At 44.3% G+C, this 23,614-nt stretch overlaps 1 protein-coding gene across 2 annotated transcripts in view; it reads left to right on the top strand.

Moving 5' to 3' along the window:
* ERBB4 (erb-b2 receptor tyrosine kinase 4) overlaps window positions 1-23,614 on the top strand; it is a 599,354-nt gene that overhangs the window by 227,648 nt on the left and 348,092 nt on the right. For both annotated transcript variants that reach the window (XM_051623560.1, XM_051623561.1), the window contains exon 2: window positions 6,308-6,459. In XM_051623560.1, the coding sequence (XP_051479520.1) occupies window positions 6,308-6,459 (152 nt within the window). The remainder of the gene's footprint in view (window positions 1-6,307; window positions 6,460-23,614) is intronic.

Genomic DNA, 23,614 nt, shown 5'->3' with positions numbered 1-23,614 from the left:
TGGCCATGTGGCTGTCCAGGGTTTCATGGCAGCTGGGATGATTGCATGCAACTAGATTCAAATGGGATGATAATTTTCTAGTGTAGAGCAGACTTTGTGGAAGGAAAACACTGGTGCCAGCTGAGCTTTTAATTAGGAGTACAGAGAAAATTATGCTCTCCTTCATTACAATCTCTCACCTTGGGAAAGCAAGCCTCTAATTTTAAAATATTCTCCCAAACCACTAGGTTTACAGGAAAATGGCTAGTGATCTCAAGGGGTGCTTTGCCCTCTCCCAGGAGATGTCTGTAAAGCTGTATGTGCAGGGGGTCCTTCTCTTTCATTAGGATGTGCCTACTTGCAAGAAAATCTGGGGGTTTTGCAGCTCATTCAGAGAGCTGTGAAATAATAATGAAAGGATTAGAAGTGTTTTTACCTCTTCTTCTGTGTGCATACATGATAGGGCCCAGGCTGTTGCTGAGAGTGCTGAGCAGAATGAAATGAATGGGGACTCCTGTGGCATTGCTGGTAATTAGTTATTCCTTAAGGGGCTCAAATATTGCCCCCCATCTGGGGGTCTTAACAAATTGCCATGAGTGTTTGCAATGATTAATAAACAGTCACATTTGCTGCCTTTCAGGAAACCCTCACGATGGTCCTGTCTGTGTAAAACACAGCTGATTAAGTAAATAAGTGAGAAGTATAGCAAAATAATGGGTTAGAAAGAGGTACTGACTGTTGTTGGGCTCGTCTGGGGTGAAGGGAAGAGTGATTCTCTTTTCATAAAGATCCTCCTGAAACCAGTGAGTCTGAGAGTTTAAGCCTCCTCTTGCATTTCTGGGCTGCTTGACAGACCCGTTGAGAAAGGGAGGTCGTGCTGTGTTCAGGGGGAGGCTAGTGTGGGGCAAACATGCTGCTCTCCTGCGTCCTTGCCAAAGAGCTGATAATTCCTGTTTTATGATTCAAAAGAATGTATGCAGATGCTTGAGATAAACCCCTTGGAATTGACAACAAGGATGTCTCATTGCTCCTGGTCTGAATGTGTTTAGGGACAGGAGCAAGGAACTGGTATTTCAGGCAGGGGGTGATCGTGCTAGAGATGATGGTGTTTACTCTTCCTGAATAATTCCAAATGTAGGCAGATCCAGAGAGGGGTTGAATATGAAATGAAACAAGTTGACCTCCTTCCAAAAGTTACTTCATCTGTTGAGCTGGGAGGATTATAAAATCCATTAGTATTACAAGAAACAGAACTAGATTGAGTCAAATGTGATTTCTTAATTTAACATATAGATTTATCATCAACAGGGCAGAGAAAAAAAATGGTCTACAATGCAGATGCTAAAGGACATTTTTAAATGCCTCAATTAATTGCTGCCTTTGAGCGAGCATCCGAATGATTTGGCTTTGTTATGAAAAAATGTCAATGGGAAATTAATTTCCAAGTCATGTGCATGAATATTGATGAAAGACATAAATTCAATTCAACACAGACTGGTGTAATTGGGGCCATTAGGAGCTGAAGCTCTTCTCCATCATTTTAGGTAGCTGGTAATAAGGAAACAACTGAATGTGAAGTGTGAATGCGTGAGTAATGCCTGAAACCCACATTTGTGATGACCAAGCAGAGGGCTGCTCCAGCACTCCCCCCACATCACCCATGTTTGGGGTGTAGATGAGAAGCAACCACTGGCTGGAAGCCTGGCTGGTTACTGTCACCACTGGTTTGGCACTTCCCAAATAGGAAGCTGCACGTCCTTCTGCTGTGGGTAACGCTTACACGTCCATACTCTGAGCTTTGTTGCCAGAATATGGCAAGAGAGGGACTGACCACTTGTATGTTGGTGAAGAGATGTGTTTGAGAGCTTCCTGGCATGCTGGTAACCTGGTACAGGCTGTCAGTTAGTGGCTCCCTGGGGTTTCTGTCTGGGAACATGTGAAGGGGCATCCGGTTTTCCTGGGAGTTGGAATGATGCTGAAGGGCTTCCCTCATGGAGATGCCTCTGTAAAGTCTCCTGAGCAAGTTCGGGAGTATACATGCTCAGAGATGCTCAACAGTGAGAGAAGCTGCAGACAGGAGGCACAACTTAAGCTACTTCTTTGACCTGTGTTAAAGACAGGGGAATTAATACTTTTTATTAAACAGGAGAGGGACTGCTTTTCACACACAGTTCTTGATTTTCCTGCTGCTCGTCCGCTATTGGGGCTGTATAAAATATCATGTCTAACAATATCCAACAAAATGCTTTGAAGAGAGTTTATGAAATATAGATGATCGTGGTTTTGCCTGACATGGCAAGGAAATACATTTTGTTGTGCTCATGTTTACAACTATATACTGCTGGAGTATCTCTGCAAGTATGTATTATTTTGGCACCTAATTTTCAAGAGCTGCCACAACACAGAGATGCCTGTTGCTGCTGCAAGATGGGACAGGAGGGTGAGGGGGAGATGCTCATGCTCTGTGTCAAGCTCACAGGGCAGGGGGACTGGGGACCCTGTGCCACCCCTGCTCAGCTTCCACTTCACATGCAGTTACTTTAGTGTATCTTAACTATTCTGGCAAATCAGACCCAGAATTATTATTTTTGCCCTGGAGCAGCTGGGAGTTGCCTGTTGTGCCTTAAAAACAGGGGTTTTATCCCTCTTACCTTACTGTTAACTCCAGTTCCCAGCTGCTTTCTGGCCTGCGTCCTTTCCAGGTTTGGCTCCCTGGCACGTTGGAGAAGCAGGAGCACCTTTGTCATTGTACACAGCAGCAGCATTTCTTTCTCATGTCAGGAATGGCTTTTAACTCAATTAGTTGTATTCTGCCTTAAAAAAAGAAATGCCAACAGCATATCTAATCCCTCTGTTTTAAAGGGTTCTCTGTGAAAGATGGAGGTACTGTCCTAGCTCTATCCTCCTGCAAGTAGTGATTGATCTAATCTGCTTTTCTGAAATACTTTGATAGTTTTCTCTTTTGTGTTTTGAATCTGGCATAATTATCAGGGGCACCAAAAGTATATGTTCAAAACCCATGCTGTGAATCTGAGGCACAGAGAAATCAGTGGATTATTATAATAATAGAGTATTAATGATCCATGGTTATATCTACGTTTGTTTTAGGACTTCAACTCATTCTGCAGGCCTGGGCTCTCTCCTGCTCCAAGTTCTCTTTCTGCCTCTGCTGCACTGCTGGTTGGGTACCAGAAAATCTGCACTGATGCACCCTCTGAGTCATGTAAGACAGTCTCACTTTTGGTATGAGACTTGATTTGAGGCAATCTGTGACCCAGTTTCTTCTGTTGAGAGCAGCTGATCTATCAGGCCAGTACAAAGCTGCAAAAGCCAAGCCAGGCCATGCAGTGGTTGGGAAGATTGACTCTGGGCAGAGACTTTCCCTGGTTTCCCTGGCAGAGCAGACTGAGGGGAGCTGGATTGCATGTACTTTTTGCCATGTATCTTGCAGGCAGCAGAGACCCAGGTGTGAGCTGGAACCAAGGAGATGGTTTATGTAACAGAGGAGTAGAGAGGATTTCTTTCTTCAAGACAAATTAAATGCTTTGAATTACTATGCTTTGAATTGCTATGATCAATTTAAAGGCTCAACGTCATTTTTTTCTAAATTTACTTTTAAGATTTCATTCACCTGAAATAATGGATTTGCATAGCAATATCAAAAAGCTGGGAGTCGTTAACTGTGTAATGGTTTGATTGTACAAAATTAATCTTACTCAACGAAAACCTGCAGTCCCAGCTTACATCTGGGCCGGCTTCCCCCCGTTGAATCCTCTTGTAAGAGCAGGCTCCAGGTGTTCTGCCTCCTCACAGCAACAAATGGCTACATTAGCTTTCAGGAAAGGTTTAATGGGTGTGCAACATGAAATACCAGTGTTGCAGTATATAGCTTTATTAGCTGAGCTGCTGGGATTGTTTTTTGAGCTATTTTGATCCTTAGCAGCGATTGCGAAATGGAACAGAAATTATTTATTAGTCCTCAGGAGCCTTAAGACAGAATAATACTTAATCGGCTGGAAACAGTCAATCTTCTTGTTACAGATGCTGCTGTGATTAAGGAAGAAACAAATAAACTGATTTTGTAATTGGTAGCAAACGTTTTTAGAAGCCTTCTGGCAGGGGCAGGCATGAGTCTCCCTGAAGGATGGAGATGACTGTACAGCAGATCTCCAGGTTGTTCTGAATAAAACTTTAAATACACATTTCACAAAGAAAGATGTGCTATCCCCTAGCAGCAGTGGTTAATCCTTTCAGGTATTCCCAGTCCAGCAGAGCTACATCAGGTCCCAGTGGGACCATGTCTTTCCATCTGGGGAATCCCCAAAAATGGCTATTGAAAATATTATAAATAAAACCTTGAGATGTGTTTTACTCTAAGCAGTAAGCTTTTTTGAGAAAACTTTCCGAACGAAAACGTCTGTAGTGGTAGTTTTTGTTTTAAAACCCAAGCAAACCAAGCAGTTTTGTTTTCCAGCAGTACAGTGTAATGAATACATTTCAAATATTTCAAGTTTTTAAACTTAACAAGGACTTTTACAGTTTCTTTTACCAGGTCATAGAAAGAAGTAGCTACGTAACTGTAATATTTTCTTTGGTATCTAGGTGAACAGCTACATCCATTATAATGTTTCCTTTGGTATCTAGACCAAAAGTGTATTTGGAAAAACAGTCCTCTCTAGTGCCTGTTCAGCTTTGGCCCAGTGGTCTTTAGCCACTGGAAAAACAAAACCTGAAAATTATCTGACACAACCTTCATCCCATGAACCGGCCTGTAGTGAAGCCAGTCCCTGCTGTTCCTCCTCAGCGGGGAGTTATGGTTCAGAAGGAACAGATTTCTGCTGCCGTTTTTAGGGCAGAAAGAGTTTCCTTGGGAGAAAACTTTGAGCAGTGTGTGGGTTTCTGGCTGCCACCCGAAGCCTTTGGCCAATGACTGTTTGAAGCTCAAATCATTTGGTGCCAAGAGCAGGTTGCTCTGCAGCAGACAGACCCCAGCAGAGAGCAGAGATGAGAATTCCTCCCATTTCTGTTAAAAATGTGGGGGCAGGATGTAGTAAATAAACAGGCAATAACAGTAGTACTCAAAAACCTAATTACTTTTGATATTTATAAAAAAGACCCACATCATTCAAAAGAGCACATTTTAGCCAATTTTCCTGATTATGCCTCCAGTCATGGAGAGTTTTGTTTGTATTGATCTAATCCAGGAACGGGAATGGCTCCAGAAATGCTATTCTAGTCTGCCTCCTGTTTTGCATGATATAATGCCCATTACCAAAGTTTTGGATATATTCATATTAATTTGCTCGCAGGTAAGAACAACCCACAAGCTGTTGGTAATCAGGAAAAGTAAGTGGATGGAAAAAAAAGGCCAACCCCACGCTTGACCATTTAAGCAGCAATGCTGTCCTGGCAGTCTGAACACCGTGTGGAAAACTGGTGTTGCAAAATGCTGCTTCTGTGTTTCTTTCCTGCGTTCTTTTCTTTTGTTATTGTTTGATGCACCACAAGCTAATAGAGTGAGCAGAGCTGTGTTTCTGCAGTAGCTCTGAAGCAGACTTCAACATATAGAAGAGAGTAGTATAACATTAAAGTTTATCTTATGAAGCCAAGTGTTAGGTTGGTGTTTCCTAACTCACCAGGCACATCTCCGCTGTACAGCCGGTCCAGTGACTTGTGGAAAGATAATGTGTGGTTTTTTGCTGTTGTCTTTCTCCTAGTTGCATAAAGCTTGGGAAGAGCTGAGTTCTTAAGGAAGGTGATAGGTATAACTATGTTGGGTATAAGCCTTCGGGTCAGGTTGCTCCTGGCTTGTGCAACAAACCCTTCTGAGCATCAGCTGAATAAGGAGAGTGCTGGATTGCCAAGGTCAGACTGGATATGTGGGGTCTCTCCAGCCTTCTGTCCTTAGTCTGTGGTTAACTCATCTCTGTTCAATGTCTGATTCTGTCACTGGCAGAGCTAGAAGGGATGTCGCTGAATCCTGGGTTTGGCCCTTCAGGTGCTGGCATCGACCACTTTTGCATTTTTCCCAAATTTCTGCATTTTCAGCCTTTCTGCATTTGATGGAAAATAGCAACACTTCATCCCACTTGGGGAGATACGTTTCAATTGCTGAGATGATCATGGACCATATTTTAATCTTCCTGTCTCCACTACTGATACACAAATAACTTGCACTAGAGTTTGTTGGGTTTTTTTCAGGAATCAATCCTGTGAATAAGTCAGGATTTTTGTTACAATGACCTGTATCTCTGCATACAAACTTGATTTCCCTCCTGTGCCCCTCTTCCACACTCATCCCAGTTGTTTGTCCTGTGGTTTCTTGCAGTGTGTGCTGGGACTGAGAACAAGCTGAGCTCCCTCTCTGACCTGGAGCAGCAGTACCGGGCCCTGCGCAAGTACTATGAGAACTGTGAGGTAGTTATGGGCAACCTGGAGATCACCAGCATTGAGCACAACCGAGACCTCTCCTTCCTGCGGGTAAGCAATCTGAGTTTTCCCTTCCCTCTGTCTTCTGTGTTTAGAGGAGGAGGTGCTGGGCTGGAGAAGGGCAGGTCTCTTTCCCACCAGCTCCACTGCAATATAAAGAGGATAATAAAAGGTCACAGATGTGCAGAGAACAGGAGCAGTGTTATTGCTGTGACAGGTTCTCTGAGGATGTGACGTTTAGATGTATCCAGGACTGGGGGGAGAAAGCCATGTCACTGCATAGAAAGGGGACAGTGACTCCATCCCTGTGTGTTGTCAGAAGGTATGGAGCAGGTGAGGTAGAGTTTAGCAAAGTCAGAGAATTGTGCAGATAAGCACTAGAAGCTTGGAAAAGCTTAATTTTAAAAAAATGCTATATATGGGCTGATGGATGGATTAAACAAGGAAAGAACTCTGGGCAATGTTTGTGGAGCATTTAAGAAAAAGAAAAGAGGGTTGTTGAATGAACGTAAAACCCTTTTGGTGTACATGACTGGAGTTATGAGCCTAATTGAATCTCCAGCATCCAGAGGATGTCTGTGATAGATGAAGGCTATCCTGCCACCATGGAGCCAGAGTTGTGTACTCCCTTAGCCTTCCTTACTTCAAATTTTGAGTAAATATCAAGCTTCTGGCCTTTGGGTTTGTGGAAGAATGTATCGGTGTGGTTTGTGTTCTCTGCTAACATGCCAGCAACCCCAAGGATAGAAAGGTGAGTGCTGGGTTTGAAGACTATAAACCCATCATTATTTGGTGTTCAAAATTGATTGTTTAAAGAAATATCCACTTAGAGGAGTGATTCAGGTGGGCAAGTGAGGGTGCTGCAGACGAGGTGGCTGCAGCATGGAAGAAACTGGTGGTGAGGGCCGCAGTAGAACGGGCTGCTTGTGGCAGTGTGGTGGCAGGCTCTGCTGGTCATTCTCTCCAACAAAAGCAGTCAAGCTGTGACACAAGCAGAGGTTTACACCACTCTGATCATACAGTATTGCTTGCATGTATTTCTGCAAAATGCTAATGTCATTTTTCAAGATGTGTCTAACTGGCATGTTTGTGAGAAGCACGTGGGGGGAGTGGCAGGTTTAGATCCGGCAGCAGGAGTCAGCCCTGGCACGTTGCGTTGGTTTGCTGGGTCTCGGGTGAACCTAGTGCTCAATTTCAGTTTGTAAAAATGTGAGCTTTCCATCATGGGTTCTAGCAAAGGCAGAGCAGATTCTCCAACACCGTGTCTAGCTTTCCTTCATATTACATTTCTTGGGGATTTCACAAGATTTCCACTTTACACGCTGACCTATATTTACTCAAAGCGTAAACCAGGCTGCTAGAAGATCTGCAAGCATAATTCACCTACCAGATACTTCTGGAGTAAAGTTTGGGGTGCTAATTGCACTCAGGCTAACAGGTTGCCTGTTAATATGAGTGTCAAATGCCTAAGAAGTAAATGCTATCTATACATTTCACAGTTGTGACAGGGGAGAAAACACATGCCTGTGCTCTGGAAGAGATGTAGCCCTGGTGCAGTTGGCCCAACTGGTTTCCCACCGTTAGGCAGCAGATGTATACATCCTGTGTGGGCAGGATCCCTGCACTGATTCAGGCATCCCTGGAGTTTCAGATGCCTCCTGAAGCTCCTGAGTGGGCCCTTGTGCAAGGCTTGAATTCATCACATATGGTTCTCCTGCTTTTGCTTTCTTCCTTCTTACAGTGCCTGCTGGTAGATAGGGAAAGCAAATTATTTGGAAATCAGGGCATTGACGTTCCTTGTGGAGAGCTGATATCAGCAGAGTAAAATATTGGTGGAAGGTGGGCAGTAAAATCAGCAAATGAGAGGAGGAAAAGAGGGCCTTGTGTTGTAAATGAAGGTGGCTTGTTCACTTGTGTTCACAGTTACTATTGCTTTTTTTTATTACTTTTATTACTTCTCTTACCTGAGACTGTCCTCTTGCATCTGTCTTAGTAAAAAGCAGAACTTGAAACAAAACCCAGCAAACTGCAAGTCTAGTTAATATGATAAATGACAGTCATTAAAGTAGAACATCAAGCAGAGGAGAACATGTTATTGGTGAGTCAAATAAATAACTAACTGTTGGAACATTTATGCTGATAATTTGACATTCATTACTTAGGCAGTGCTACTTGTTTTAGCAGTTTAAGAATTTTTTCAGTGGCCAAAGGAAGGTGGCAGATGGGAGATCACTAAAAGAACGGCTATTTGTCTCTCTCAGACTTAAATATGGTGAACTCCTCATGTAAGATGATGGTTCTCAAGCCTGCTCCATTTTTTCATAGTCTCTATTGTAATGCCCTCTTTCTCCGCCAAAGGAACTTCAGGTGGGCAGTTGATGTCCCCCTGGGTTATCTGTACATCCAGCTCATGAGTGCCATGGCTTTGTGTGCCCACCTGCCACTTAGCTCCCTCTCACTTCAGGACAGAGGGAAGACCTAGCAAGCTAGGCATGCTGAGCTTTTTTATCATGCAATAATAGAAGAATATTATAAATGAATTGAAGTGAAAAAAACCACCATAATTTTATTTACCCTGCAGAGGAACATGAAAAGATCAGCATCCCATCTCTCATACTTATTTAGACATTTATTCCCTAAGTAAATTTGCTTTTATGTCTATGAGTTAGCTCTCTGGATGTCTGCTGATTAAGACTAAAAAGGGCTGCCTGTCACCTGAATGAAGTGTTCAACCACTTCAACTTCCAGACCTGCCAGCCAAGAGCAAAACTTTGAGGTCAGGAAAAGCCTCATTCATGTAAGAAGGGATTGCATACACTACTGGTTTTTCCTGTCATTTAGGTATGTGGGCAGAACAGAAGTAGCACTCTGCTGGTTTAGTTTTGTGTGTTTTATTTTTGTAGTGGAGTCTTGGCATTGCTTGCCTGTGAGGTCCCAAAACAAGGGTGAACAGTTGTGATGTGCAGTTGTCCTCTGCACGTGCTACCTTCCAGCTTCATCAGCTCTGCTCCTGCTGCTCAGTGCTTCACTGCACTGTGGCTGCAATGGGAATCCTGGCAGAGGGAAGGAGTAAAAAATGTCTCTAAGCCTGAGTGCTGAGAAAAGCCACATGTTTCTACTGGAGGCTAATACCTGGTTCTCTCCGTTATTCTTGCGAGGCTTAACCTACCCACAGAAAATGTACACAGGTAATTCAGTTGCTGGAGTCCCACCATTACAAGCTTTAGCAATGGAATGAGGCTTAGATGAATGTAGGGCATTGCTGCTGGAGTTGTACCTCCTGTTGTGGCCAAGGCAGCATCTCCACTGGAATAGGCTGCAGCAGGGAAAGGCACTTACTGTTTCCAAGAGTGTGATTGAACTGGGCAGGACCAATAATTGGGTGGAATACAGACCCTGAGAGCTCCCTTGCCCCTGTCACATGTCCAGGCTCACCCAGCAGGTTGGCAGTGACAGTTGGAAGAGGTCAGGCTCCATCTCTCCCTGCTTTCTAACCCACCAGCATCCTTCAATTAATGGCACAGGCAGGGTTTTAGTGCTGGGACTTGTTCCGTGAAACTAGATAAGCTGGTTAAGCTGGTGTGTGTCCTGGGTCTTGTCAAGGCTGGACCTGAGATCTATTTCCCTGGCTTGGATCTCAGGAAGAATCTTGAGAAAAGCTCCTATCATGCACTGGTTCATATTGCAACCAGATCACTGTTTGGTTTCAGAAGCAACAACTTGTTTTGGTTTTGCTTGGCAAAGCTGATAGTTTCAGTTGTGGACAGTTCTTATTTCTTACTAACAACTCTATTCAATTTTCAATATGAAATACACAATTAGTATACCACAAAACCATCTTCTGCAAGCACTCTTGTTCTGTTTAACACTTTTGGTAACCGAGAGTTATCTTTGACTAACCTCCAGGCTTTTAGCAGTTCACAGTCAGTAAATTGTCTTCTTGTGCTTGGATTTTATTTAACCAATTCAGATTATTTATTGTTGAACACATGACCAAAGTCCTGTGCTGTTTCCTGCAATAACTCTCAAATGATTATGGAACTGATTTCTAACAGCGGTCAACAGCCTTTAAAAATGATCTGCCCCCACTTTGCAAGTTCTTTTTTCATTTACCTCTCTAATGCCTCTGCAGCTCCCTCAGCCCCAACTCCATTGGCAGCTCTGCCTGCCAAGGGCCAGGGTGGGTGTTTCATGGTGGGCATTTGATAGTTGCTGCAGTTACTGCAAAGACATACAGCTCCATCTTCCCTTTGTCAGCACAGACAGCTGCCTGCTTGTTGAAAACCTGCACCACGCCATGCCTAACGCTTCCCTTACACCCATATTTAGGCTTTGTAGCAGATAGAATTTGGGGGTTATGTGATTTTGCTTCTGGTTGTGTTATTGCCTTGGAGGAAGACAGGGTCAGACAGACCCTTTTGAGTGGGGAGGACTTCCAGAGCAACCGTGGGAAGAGTTAGTTGCAAACCATGCTGCCTGGCCCATAGGGATTTGAGCTGCTTCTGGTTAAAAAAAAAAAAAAATAATCTATTTTTTAAAACCTTTTTGGTCTTTATAGCAAAATGAGTCTAAGCAGTCCCTTCTGAAAGCTCCAGTGGCAGAGCTCAGTGGAGATGTGGGTGCAGAAAGAGCTTGCAGTCTGAACAGATGTGTTGGGAAGGGGAGCAGAGACAGGAGGGTATTCCCTTGTCCATTTTCATGGGTACAGCTCCTGATGGCCTGGCAGCACAGCTCTGCATCCTCTTCTGCAGCAAGACGGGATCTGAATTCCCAACTGACAGGCTTCAGTAAGATCCCAGCTGAGCAAAAAGGGAGAGGGATGTGGAAAGGGAACAGAGACTAACTGCAGAAAGCATGTGTGAGACATCTCGTCCTTGAGGGATAGTTTGGGCCTGGTCCCTGCTATTGAAGATGACTATTACCTGCCACACAGTTCCAAACATAATCTTACCCAGCTCCATCCTGACCCCACCACTGCTCAATTCATGCCTTTCCCAAGGCCTTTTTGGAGTAAGCCTTTCACTGCTGCTGGTGCTTCTTATCTGCTAGATGCAGCAGGGCAGCATGGAGACCTTGCTCACTCCTCCCCTTCTGTTCTCCCCAAAAATGCTGCCTGTGTGGTGCCAGCCTCCCATCTGCCTCCCTCTCCACCTTCTGCTAACATTTCCCCCCTGTCTCTGGTCGCACTTGCCTAACTGGGGACACAAATAATCGAGGGTTGCTGGCAGCCTCCCTGTACTGTGGTGGCTGGTCCCTCCCACCAGACTTCAGGGGAGCTGAGGAGCATTGAGGAGGGACCCCAAGCCCTCTCCCCACCTTCCATCTCCCCCTGCCACAGTGGTCTGACTTGCCATGCAGCTATTTCTGTCCAGCTCTGCCACAGCCTTTTTTTAACACTTTTTTACAAACCTGGCAGCTTCATCTCTCCGAGCAGCAAATGCTTTTACTAGCTCCCCACAGCCAAATTTTGACTTGGTTTTTATACTCCTCCCAGCCCTATTCTTTTATTTTTATAGCTGTCTGGGGCATTGCAACAGGCAGAATAACTGGGCTAGGAGGATGCTTTCTGGTCTGTACACAACACCAACCTCCCAACCCCAAAATAAACCAAAAAACCCACTAGTGCAACCTCACTTTTCCCTTTGTGTCCCTTCATTACCAGCAAGCAGCCCAGATCAGGTCTGCTGTGGAGTTTGGGCTTTGCTTTTGGCTGAGAGAAACTTCAAGGCTGTGCAAGCCAGTGCTCTTCTGATGGAATTAAATTTTTAGCTTCTGTAAAACAAACATAGAAGAAATTTAATAAACGGTTAGTCCTTCAGCTGGGTTTGCCAAGCCTTAACCAGGAAAAGGTTTTTCACCCAGAGGGTGGTTGAGCACTGGAACAAGCTCCCCGGGGAAGTGGTCACAGCACCAACCTGTTTGAGTTCAATAAGCATTTGGATGATGCTCTCAGGCACATGGGGTGATTCTAGGGCTGCCCTACACAAGGACAGGAGTTGGACTCGATGATCCTGATGGGTTCCTTCCAACTCAGCATGTTCTATGATACGTACATTAGTTATGGCCCCATTAATTTAGCAGTTACTTTTGGTGGCATCGTATGAAAGTTGTAATTTGAAATCACCATTTGTGTTTAGGAGGCAACTGGTGTGCTGCAGAAGTGCAGGCTCCTGTTGTGGTACAGGGATGGGCAGCAAAACAGCCTGTTGTGTCTGCGCGTGACACCCCAGGAAGCAGTTTTTTGGGGAGGTTGTAGCGGTGAAGGGCTACTGGTGACGGCCTTTTCCAGGGGAGCCTGGGCCTGCTGGGGGTGGTACTGAGCTGCTCATCATGTCCCATCTGCCACGGGGCTGCTCTCAAAAGTGCTGCCAGACCACTGGAGGCATGAGCAGCTACTCTCCTGGTGACCACATCCCTGGGATGGGTTTGCTGTGTAAAACAGGCACTGTTGTCTGTGTGGGGCAGGTGGTGTCAACAGGCCCTTCACTGACACAATCATACCCATGTAGGAGCAGTTTGGAGAGGTTCCCCCACTAGGACTCTGGGAGAGTGTGGTGTGTATCCCAGACTGGGGGTTCATTTCCCCTTCATTGTGTTGGCAGTGGCCGAGAGCTTCCCCAGCTCTCCTGCAGCCTCTGCCTGTGTCCCCTCCAGTTGATGAGGGCATCCTTCAGCTGCGCCACCTGTGGACATGAAAGGTAAAGATGGGAAGTCCAGGAGGTTTAAAGAGTCCCTTTAAATTGTCTTGTAGCATTTTCCTTTAAGCTCCCATTGTACGGGAGGCATCCCACCTCCAGCTGCCTGGGAAGCCTGTCTGATTCACGTACATGGCAGCGGTAGCAAGTCCAGACCAGAAGAGAGATAAAAGAAGCCTGACTTAAATTATTCAGAATAACCCAGACTCAACACACGTGCTTGAGCTCAGTAATATCCTTCTCACTCACTGTCCAGTTTGCAGGGCTGCTGCAGAGCTGCCCTTCATTTGGCAGAGCAGAGCACTGGGGAGGTGATGTGAGGCAGCTCCCCCATGCCCAGGACCTGCACGGGTGGTCCTTGAGGTGATGGTTTGCCTGTCTTGCTGGTCCCTGCTGAGCCTTGTGAGCCCTTCCCAGTGGCTTCTGGGTGCTGTGGAGGTGCCTGGAAGCCCAGGTGGGCATAGGATGCACAGTGTAGGAGTGTTCCCCCTTGAGAGGGGGTGCCAGCCAAGGCTGCAAGTGATGTTTGATATTCAACAGTATTGCCACTCCCTGTGCAGCCCTTTGCTGGGAGCTGATGAAGTGCAAGAGGTCCTAGTCCCAGAAATATTCCCAGGATGATGGGGTGTACTGCTCCAGGTGGAGGACTTTCCAGGTTTGGCAGAGGTAATGTAGTGGATGGGTGCCAGCTGGCAGCAACAAGCCTGGGTAGTGCATGGAGGATGTCAATGGTAGGGTGTAAAGCATTTGGAGGAGCTGGAAAAGTCTGCCATGACCCCGGGAATGTCATGGACAAGCCTGGGTCGTCTTTACTTAAGCTGTTGAGTAGTCTGCAAAGTAGAGGCATTCCTGCACTTTGATCATGTAGCAACACCAACAGCCAGGAAGACCTTTTTCCTCTTTCTCCTTCTCCTCTTTTCTTGCACAGATCTTGGTTCCCCAGCCATTCCCTTTGTGTTCAATGTGTGTTGGTGGAAGCACCTGACGACTCTGGCAATGTCTGCCTTTGATCTTCAGGGTGCAGGGAAACCTGATAGGCTCTGCCCCATGTCAGTGCAGGTTAGTGCCTGGGCCAGGACTGTCACCCTATTAGTCTGCTGTATGATCTGCCTTTGCCTGTGCACCACCAGCCAAGTGTCTGACAAACTGGTTGTGCTCTCCAACTGGTCCTGGCAGCCAGGAGCTTAGCCACTGACAAAAATAGAGATGAGGAGTTGAACTCTTAATGTAAACAAAAACAACTGTTGCAATGTATGGCTGTGTCTAGGCCTTTTAGATTAAATTAAATACAGACTATTAATTTGTTTCTTTTCATATTGCTTAGTGTCTCCTCGTACTCTTCCTTCTCTCTGTCCATGCAGGGGTTTGACACTTTCAGCTCCTGCATGTCTGCAAAGTAGGTATGGCTGAGCCAGCACCCTGAAGCTAATGCCATGGGTACTATAAAAACACTGGTAGAAGAGGGAGAACATTATTAAAAATAAAACAGTGCAAACCTTCTTAATTAGGTGCTGTTTCTCTCAGAGGCAGATCTTCCCTCCAGGTGAGTGAAAGCAATTATGCCTTCCCTCTCAACCACCTTCTGCTGTTAATGATCTTACTCTTGTAAATGTAAACCTCTCCCCTACTGATGCGATTGGAAACACTGGCCTAATTGCAGCTGGACTAAAGCAAACAAGGGAGTAAAGTTAGACTAACCAACAGGAAAAAAAGCCTAGTTGAAAATGCTTTTAAATTATAAATAGATTTATTAGGTTATAAAGCAGATGAGTATTTCTCTTCCAAGTGTAGAAAGAAAGGTTAATTTGATGCAAAACACGCATGTAATGAGTTTTCAAGCCTAGTCTTAACCCTAACTAGGAGATGACAGAAACTCCAGTTTCACATTGCTCACTGACAAACTTTGCTTGGGTGTCACTAAAGCTTATTTACTCTCCTCATTTTCTACCTACCCTCTCAAATCTTTTTGTGGGACAGAGATTGAAGCTGGGGGGGGGCACATGTGACGTACAGATAGTCATGTAGATACATATGCATTTGTGATACAGCAGCCTGTGCCCAGTGGAAGTATTTCATACTTTCCCTTGATTGAAATTTTTATGTTTACCTGGGAATTTAGCCAATACATGGACAATTTTTCCTCTAGCCCTCCCTCCTTCCAATCCCATTTTACTATGGAATAAAATGAGATTAAACAAACCAACTGCCAGAGCACTGAATAATCTTGCTTTGTAATACACTAACTCAGAGTCCTAGATCAATGAGCTTGAAATGCTGCTAAAATCTGTATGAAAGGGAAGTCTTTCTGCTGTAATCTGTGTCAAGGGGTGGAGGAGCAGAGGGATGGATGGAGGCTTAGCCAACAGGTTTTGTGCTAAACTGGATCAGTTCTAAAGGTTTCCTCTGTAGATGCCTGCTGGAGGGCTTTTACACTTTGGAAATGTCAGCACAATTGTGCAGCTTGCAGCAACAGCAACACTCCCACTCCAAACCTGGTACCAGCACTGGGCCAGTATGCAGATATCCTCCATAGGTGCTCAGGAAGGCCAGGATGGAGAGAGAAGTTAGCCTTCCTGAGTGTCCACCTCAAAAATGTCAAGGGAGCAATTCACTAGGATGTGTCTTAGCAAAATCTGCTGCGCTGTGTAGGGCAGGTCTGAGGAACCAGGGAGACTGGAGCTGGCCAGGGGGTGAGAATGGATGTGTCTTTTTGGGACTAAGGCTGGGTTTCCTCAACCCACCAAGCAGCCAGCAGGGACATCTCTGTTAGCCACGTGCTGGCTCTGAATGATGAATCCTACAGGGTGTGAAATCAAGTACCACTGGCTATGCAGGTGAGACGCTTCCAATGTCAAACATCATCATGGAAAGATGGAGTTGAAAGGTTTTGGTTAAAGCAACAAGGACCTCGTTCAAGGTAGTACTTCTGCAGGTGGTTAAGTGCACTGACTTCTAGTACTCGTGTTTGAAGTTAAATAGGAGGGTAATCGTGTCTGCATGCTGGATTGAATAGCACATGGTGTTTCTTTTCCCCTTTTGGTTGTGATTAGTCCTACCAGAGAGGAAGAATGAAGTGCTTTGAAGTACTGTCTGAATATAATAAGCTTGGAAATGTCAAAAGGCAAGGTAGAAATATCATGTCGACTTTGACAAACCTGCTCTTTTTTGTGCAGGCAAAAGAACAGTGCTGGCTTAATGTTGCTCACTGGAAAGAGATTGTACCAAAAGTACATTTCATAAGAAATGTTATGCTCACGCTTTAAGAAAACAACCTTAATAAGCCCAAGATGGAGGTGAGACCCTCAGAGTAAATGCCATTTGGTTTGAAGGATTGAATAGGATGGAGTGGTCCAAGAGCTTGAAAGGTTGCTGGAGCCTGATGTCATCACTCATTCTGATTTCTGATATTTTTGGATTGTTTCAGATCCTGAGTGCCAGCAAAGTAGCTGTAAAAACATTATAAATGGTTTTATAATTCTGGATAATCATGGTGATGGTGAAAGTATCTGTTGTTTTGCTGTAGGGGACAACCCACAAAACACCATCAAGGTAACCCACCACCACCCATGGCTACCTGCAGGTATATTGTTGCCTCCAGTTGGGGAAGCTTGAGATGTGGAACATCATTTCTTTAAACGCTTTTCATTACCAGCATGGCTGGTTTACACACAGAGGGACTGCTTCTGCCTTGGATGTGAAAGGAGGCTTCTCCAACTCCATACTCACCAGCTTCCCTTCCAGAAAGGGCTGAAGGGCTGGGAAGAATGAAAGGGGTGGTGAGGTACATGTCATATCGCTGCTGTAAATCAAAAACATCAACCCCATGTAATACATACCTCGGCAGTGATAATGACAGTTCATCCTTCAAAAGCACAGAGCAGAGTGAAGGCCTAAGGAAGGAAAATCCATAATGACTATCAGGGAATTAAGGGCTGTTTCTGCATAAGTGTGCATTAACCTCTCTTGGAAGCAGATGATGGTACTGGATTCCTTTCAGACCCGCTGAGTGATCAACTAGAAGAAAATATATCAGTTGTAAGGAGATGTCTTGCTTTGATATGGATGTGGAAAACCTGACCTAATAGGTCTTAGAGTTTACTGCCAGTTTTTAAATACCTATTTTAATTTCAGTGCAGTCTGGTGCATTTTGAGATGAAAGGAAGTGCACTCTGCAGGTGGGTTATCCTCCTGTTCTCTGAGCTGGTGAGCTCGGTGCACAATGTCCCTGCTGCTGGGGTAGCTGGTCTCTGTATCCTGGTGATGTGAATGTGTTTGTTTCATCTGCTGTGGAACCTCAGCTACCTTCAGGTTATTTGGACAGTAGTTGAAAGCACAGAAGATTATTTAGGAAAAAGAAAAGGAAACTGCAAACCTGTGTCCTCCCTATGTTTCTGTCCTGTTCACGTGGTGTTCTCTTGAGAAGGTGGTACCTTGTCTAAAATAGGGAAACCTATTAAAAAGCAGTCGTTTCAGGAATCTCTACAGAAGGGCACTGCAGAAAGGGATGGGGTGAATTTCCATTCTCAATAATTGTCAGAGATGTGCAAGCAGAGAGAAATAGGAGGAAAATAATTGCAAATATTTATGCTGCGTTAAAACTACTGCAGAGAGCAGAGACAGCCACGCAGCCTAAACATAAAACGTTTTGCTGGCATTTGTTGCAGTCACAGTTAGTGACCGGTGGCTGGGTATCCTCTTTCCTTGCCTCTTCTGCCCGTTTGCTTCCTGACAATGCTGACATTGGTAATTGAGGGCAGGTGAGGTCTGTCAATTTAGCAAACCATGAGCTGATCCCAGCCCCACTGTCAATTAGCTCCGCTGCCCGGCATCAGCGTGGCCGGAGGTTACGGCAGCGGTGCCCGGTAATGACGGCGGATGCTGAAACACTCTCCCTTGTCAGTTCATCACTTCAGTGCCAAAATAATCATTTGATCTCAGCAGAACAGCTGGTTTTAAACTACAGATTATCCAGTACTTCATCTCCTCACTTAGCTGCAGAGCTGATTTGTTTCAGCTACAGATCAATTATACCCCCAAAACAACACTCGGTTTGCTCGTACCTTGTGAAATGAAGATAAAAAGGATTCGGGCACTAATGATAGATCTTCCATTACAGACCCTCCATCCCTGCACATAAATACCCATCACTGGGGACTGAGGATTCATTCATTCCTGTGCCTAGTCCTGCTCATTTCATTAGGATGCAATGGATTATTTTAGCAGAACAATGCATATGTAAGAATAAAATGTGGTTAAAAGGGCATTTATTTCTCATGCTGCTTATAAGTGTCCCTGATCGGGTGACACCAAAATCAGTCAAACTGATCAAATGTAAAATCAAATAGGTATGATTAGAGCCTGTCAGGAAGCAATGTGTCTCGTGTGCAAGGGAATCCAACCATGCTAAAGCAAGTGTTTTCATGCGATCCTTTTCTTGACATTATTATAGCCTTTTGATAAAAACATTCCATATCACTGGCCAGTGAAATTGAGAAATTTTGCTTCATTTGCAATGAAGACCCCTCACCTTGCAAATGGACTGTGCTGCTGAAATGGCCAAGTCCTAAAATTGTGCAATAATGGCATCACTACAGGTGTTTCTGGGATACAAGCCAGTGTTTCCCTGGGCAGAATTGGTGCAGCACGTTTAAATCTCTACCAACGTCAACACGTGTGCATGTTGTGCAGCAGCCCTGCCCTTGCCTGCTTTGGGATTGATTCAGCTGGTGTCAGTGGGCATGTGGCTGAGCAGCCTAGGGCTAAGGAGACCCGCCTGGAAGAGTTCAAAAAGCAAATTTTGGTCAAGTCTTAAAGTACAATTTTGCCTTGGCTTTTTAATCCTGATGTTTGACCAATTGGTGTTGGTGTTATTTAGTAGAAGAGGTAATTAATAAGTGTGCTTTTACCCAGCGTGTTGTAGTGATGCAGATATTGCATACCAGTTAACACGGGGAAGTTCCCCAGTTCTTCCTGCTGCAGGAGTTCAGCTCCCTGTGCTTGTGGCTTCTCTGATGTTCCTGTGGAAGAGTGAAATACTTACTGTCCATGGGAAATACTGGGTTTATGGCTCGCTTACCTTGCTATTATGTTTTCAGTACACAAAGGTTTTAACACATGTGGTTCCTGGCCTGAACAGGTGCCTTTCTGTGTGTTTGGCTCTCAGTTCTTTTGGTCACTTTTCCTTGCTTCCATGAGAAATGTGCCACTTGGGAAATGTGTGTGAGCAAACACAAGGGTGCTGTAGGAACAAGGAGGTGGCTTTGAAGAGTCTGTCTTCTGGGCAGGTGGGCAGGCATGTTGTGTCCTGCAGCACAGGTTTGAGGCAGGAAAAATGCCCTTTCATCCTTCTGTTTTGCACCTGGTTTGATGATTTTGATATTGTTTCTTGGTCTTGTCCATCACAGCAGCACAAGATACTTGATTTGCACAGTAGAGCTCTTGCTGTGGATCCATTGTGGATGCCTGCACAACTTTGTGTCCCAGGGAGGAGTTTTTCAGGCAGAATTTGGAGTAACCTGTGCTTGGAAGTTTTCTGTCTCTCTTTAGACCGAGTGAGAAAGGAGAACATTGTAAGGGTGGTTTCTTAAGGCTCAGTGTTGGGATGTACAGAGCAGCTCTTTCCAAGAGACCTTCCAGTGCTCCTGAGTCCTGGGGCTGGTGTCCCAGATACAAATGTGAAAAGTTCAGCACTGAACAAGAACCATTTCAAATAAGCTCATGTGTGCACACTTTACAAACACATCAGAACCAGCTAAGCCTGTAGCCCAGACTTATAAAATTCTTATGTATTTAAATGATTTTGAATCTTCCTGGGTTTTCAGTTTAAAAATAAATCATTTTGATGGCATTTCTGTACCTCAGCTCCTCCCATAAAAGGTCACCTTTCTCCAAACGTGCCTTCAGATTGTGAGATGCAGTCCTGGTTTTTTGTTTTGTTCCTTTTGAAGTTTTAGTTGTTCATTAAAGCCCTTGCTGAACTGCTGTACCTAAAGTGTTGGGTTTTAACTCTGACCTCTGGAAGAAAACCTGACATCTTTTTACATCTAATAAGGCCTGAAATTTTGTTAGTTGAAGCAACTTGCAGTTTTGCCATGTCGGCTGCCTGTAACTTTCCCTGCATCTGCAAGGAGCCCAAACCTTGACAGCTCCTTAAGTATTTTTTGTTTTCTTTTTTTTCTCCCATGGAATTTTAATGCTGCATCACACCATGAACTCGTAGCAGATGCAAATATTTATCAGATTTGTGGCAGACAGCATTCACTGTATGTTAATTTGCCAGAAGGATTGTGTCTGATTCAGAGGCACTTCTCAGAAGGAAAATAAGGAGGCCTTCATGTTGGGTGTCAGGAAACCTCCCAGCAAAGGCTGCTCTTGTTTCCTTAGATAAACGCCTTCAGCTCCATCCTCCAGGGTCGTTTTGGAGTGGCCCTCTGGGGTCTCACAAAACAAAAAGGGCTCTTGTCTGATAGTACTTTTAAAAGGCAATGATTTTTCTTAGCCTTCACTTAACTGGTGAGTAATTGGCCATCATCTTGCTCGATACAAGGCTTTCTGTTTATTTTTTAATTGAGCTAAATACCTCTCTCTGCTTTCTCACTGCATCTGATCTCTGCTGGAGAGAGCAAATCTTAGTCTGGAACATCACATGTTTCTCTGATGGCTTTTGGCTTCCATATGCTCTGGTTCAGTAACGGTTTTGGCTGATCACTGTGACAGCAAAACACCTTTTTTATTTAAGCTACAGCTTCCTAGAAATACGTCTTTGGGCTTAATCAACATAACCTTCAGCAGTTCTTTGAAATCCAGGATCTAAAAGCCATGAATGTCAGAAACACTTCACGGTGTGTGGGAGTCTTTAGCACTTCTGACAGATAAAAGTGGAGGAGGGAGGAGGAAGCCATCAGAAAATACACCAAATTACAGGCTGGAGTGGGATTTTTGCTGGCGGCTGACAGTAGGGCCCCTGCCTTGGAAAGGACAGGATACTGAAAGACAAACTTAAGACTACGAGGAGAGCAGCCGGGTGGCTTTTACACACTATCCGCTCTGCAAGTCGTCCGTGTGCACTGAGCTTAGACACCGTTTGCTGGCAGGAGGAGTCCTCTGCTGAGAGGTCTTTTGGACGTAAGCACTGCCAGTTTATTATTAGAATAGCAGCTGTGGTGTTATTTTTAAGAAGGGAGAAAATGAGAATAAATGACAGTAAAATGTTAGCAACTGTCGAAAATAGAGGAGTATCAACAGTGTCTCTCTGGCATTTTTGCAGCCAGGTAAGCACACGCAGCAGGAATAGTGCAGCATGTAATTTCCTCTGCTTCAGCTGCTACTTTCATCTGTTCTTAAATATTTAAAGTTTAATGTTTAATTTTGGATTATGCTGCATAACAAGAATCAACTATGAAAATTCACAGTAAGGTACCAGTTCCAGCAAGAGTGTATCAATAATGTAAGCGGGACAGAACTGAATGGCCACAGTCTTCCAGGAAATCTTTTCCATTTCTCTTATGTTCCCTGTCTAGACAAGATTTATTAAACAATCCTCTGAAGGGATTGTCCTTCTCCTCTACCTTTTATTATTGGTGGGAGCCAATTTGAAGTTCACTCTGTTGTGTGAGGGACCTGTTCCCTCTTGTGATTGATGAGCTGGATGGGAAGTGATTAGACTTCTACAAGCCCACACTGCTTGGAACAATACTACCAGGGGAAAAAAAAGGCTGTTTCTCAGGTTTCTGATTCATTACCTATTATTTCCAAGTTTCAGGGTTGTTTTTTTTCCTCCTCTTCAACATCTCCTTGTTTTTCTGGCTTGCTTCACAAGATAAGGAGAGACAGTGGAAGATGTGCATGGTGCAGCCAGTAGAGATAACTGTAGGAGGAGGTCTTTTATGCCAAGAACTGTGCTCCTCCTTTTCTTCTGGGTGCCTGGTAGAGGTTTTCATACTAGAAGGACAAGAAGTTTCATACTCATCCTTTAAGTTTCTAATTCCTCTTGCTTTCATTCAGAGGTTTCCACCTTGCTATTTATTTATTTATTAAATCCTCCTCAGGAGACCTCTAAAATTTACCCATTAGAGCAATGGCAAATTTAAACCAGAGAGCTGGTTTTCTTTAGCACCTCTGAGGACCACTGCTGTAGGCTGAAATGTATACACCATACAGCACCCAGGTCTTACAGTGAACAGGGGAAACCTGTTCCTCTAGTACAAGTCGGATTAATTATGCCATTTTAGCTTTAAAACTGAGCTCTCTGTGCATGTGCCAGAGCCTTGGGGGACTGTCCCCCGTTGGGGCTGTTAGCTGAAAGCTGTCACTGTGGTGTTATGCAGCCCAGCACCTTTGGGGGAAAATGTGGTGGAGAGATGAGCATGAGCCCCTCTGCTCGTGGCTTCCCAGAATCTCTGTGATGTGATATAATCTTGTTAAGCTGGAGCAGAGCTCGGTGGGTGGGTGCTCTTTGAGTGGCATTGAAAGGGTGTTTCATCCATGTTTGTCCCACTGCAGATGATAAAGCTTTTGCAATGACAAAAGAAGGCAATGGATGATGGTTTATCTATGAGACACCTAACAGTGACAGCAGTCACTGGGTGAGGGAGGTGGGAAGGAAGGGTTTGTGGCCAGGAGAAGCAAACTTCTGTAAAAGCCAGAGCCATGGAATTATTTAGCACTTCAGCTTGGTGACTGCACTGGCAAAGAATTGAAAAAGTCTTTTCAGGTTGACCCAAGCAAGCAATTTTTTTATTATTATTATTTCTTTTTCCTTATCAAAACAAACGTTCTGGAAAATGTGTTGTTTCCTGACAATTGATTTGTTGTCATTTAGCTCAAAGCAAAATAGTTCTTAATTTGTTTTAAAGAATACATGCTGGCAAACTGCACAATTAAGAGCATCTTAATTTTTTCACATGTGTTTTTCCTTCCTTTCCTCAACCAGAGCTATTTGCCACATTCAGGATTAATACTCAATTTACTTTGGTCAACCAAAAATTGATTTCCCTCCCCCCAGTGCTGATATATTCTTTGTAAACTTCCCCAACCTAATAAGGATAGATTTTTTTTTTTTCATGGCACTTTATCAGATGTGCCTTCTCTTTGCTGGGCTAAAATTTGATGGAAGCAAGTTATTCATAAAAAAGCAGGCCAGTTTTTATGGTAGTGGAAGGAGCTGTTGCCTCAGTAAGAAATACAGCAAATGAAACAAAACAAGGAGCACAGATGTTGTAATAAAATTAGTAAATGTTTGTATCATTGAACTTCATTGAAATTATTGTAAATGGAGCTGTTATGTTATTTGATTATGTACAATTAGACCAGGAATTGCTAAGTCCCTGCTGGAGCCTCTTCCCTTAGATTTACAATGGGTCATGGTAGATAGAGTATGTTTCTCATTGCTGTCATCACTAATTGAGCTGGATTTGATCTCCCACATGGGCTGGTCTTAACCATAGAAGGATAATATGTTTATGTACAAATAGCTCTTCTTTGCCATATTTAACTGGAGCCTGTAACAGACA

The sequence above is a fragment of the Apus apus genome, chromosome 6 (genome assembly GCF_020740795.1).
Source record: "Apus apus isolate bApuApu2 chromosome 6, bApuApu2.pri.cur, whole genome shotgun sequence".
Taxonomy (NCBI): Eukaryota; Metazoa; Chordata; class Aves; order Apodiformes; family Apodidae; genus Apus; species Apus apus.
The sequence above is the reverse complement of the archived record's forward strand: the minus strand, read 5'-3'. Positions and strand labels throughout refer to the sequence as shown.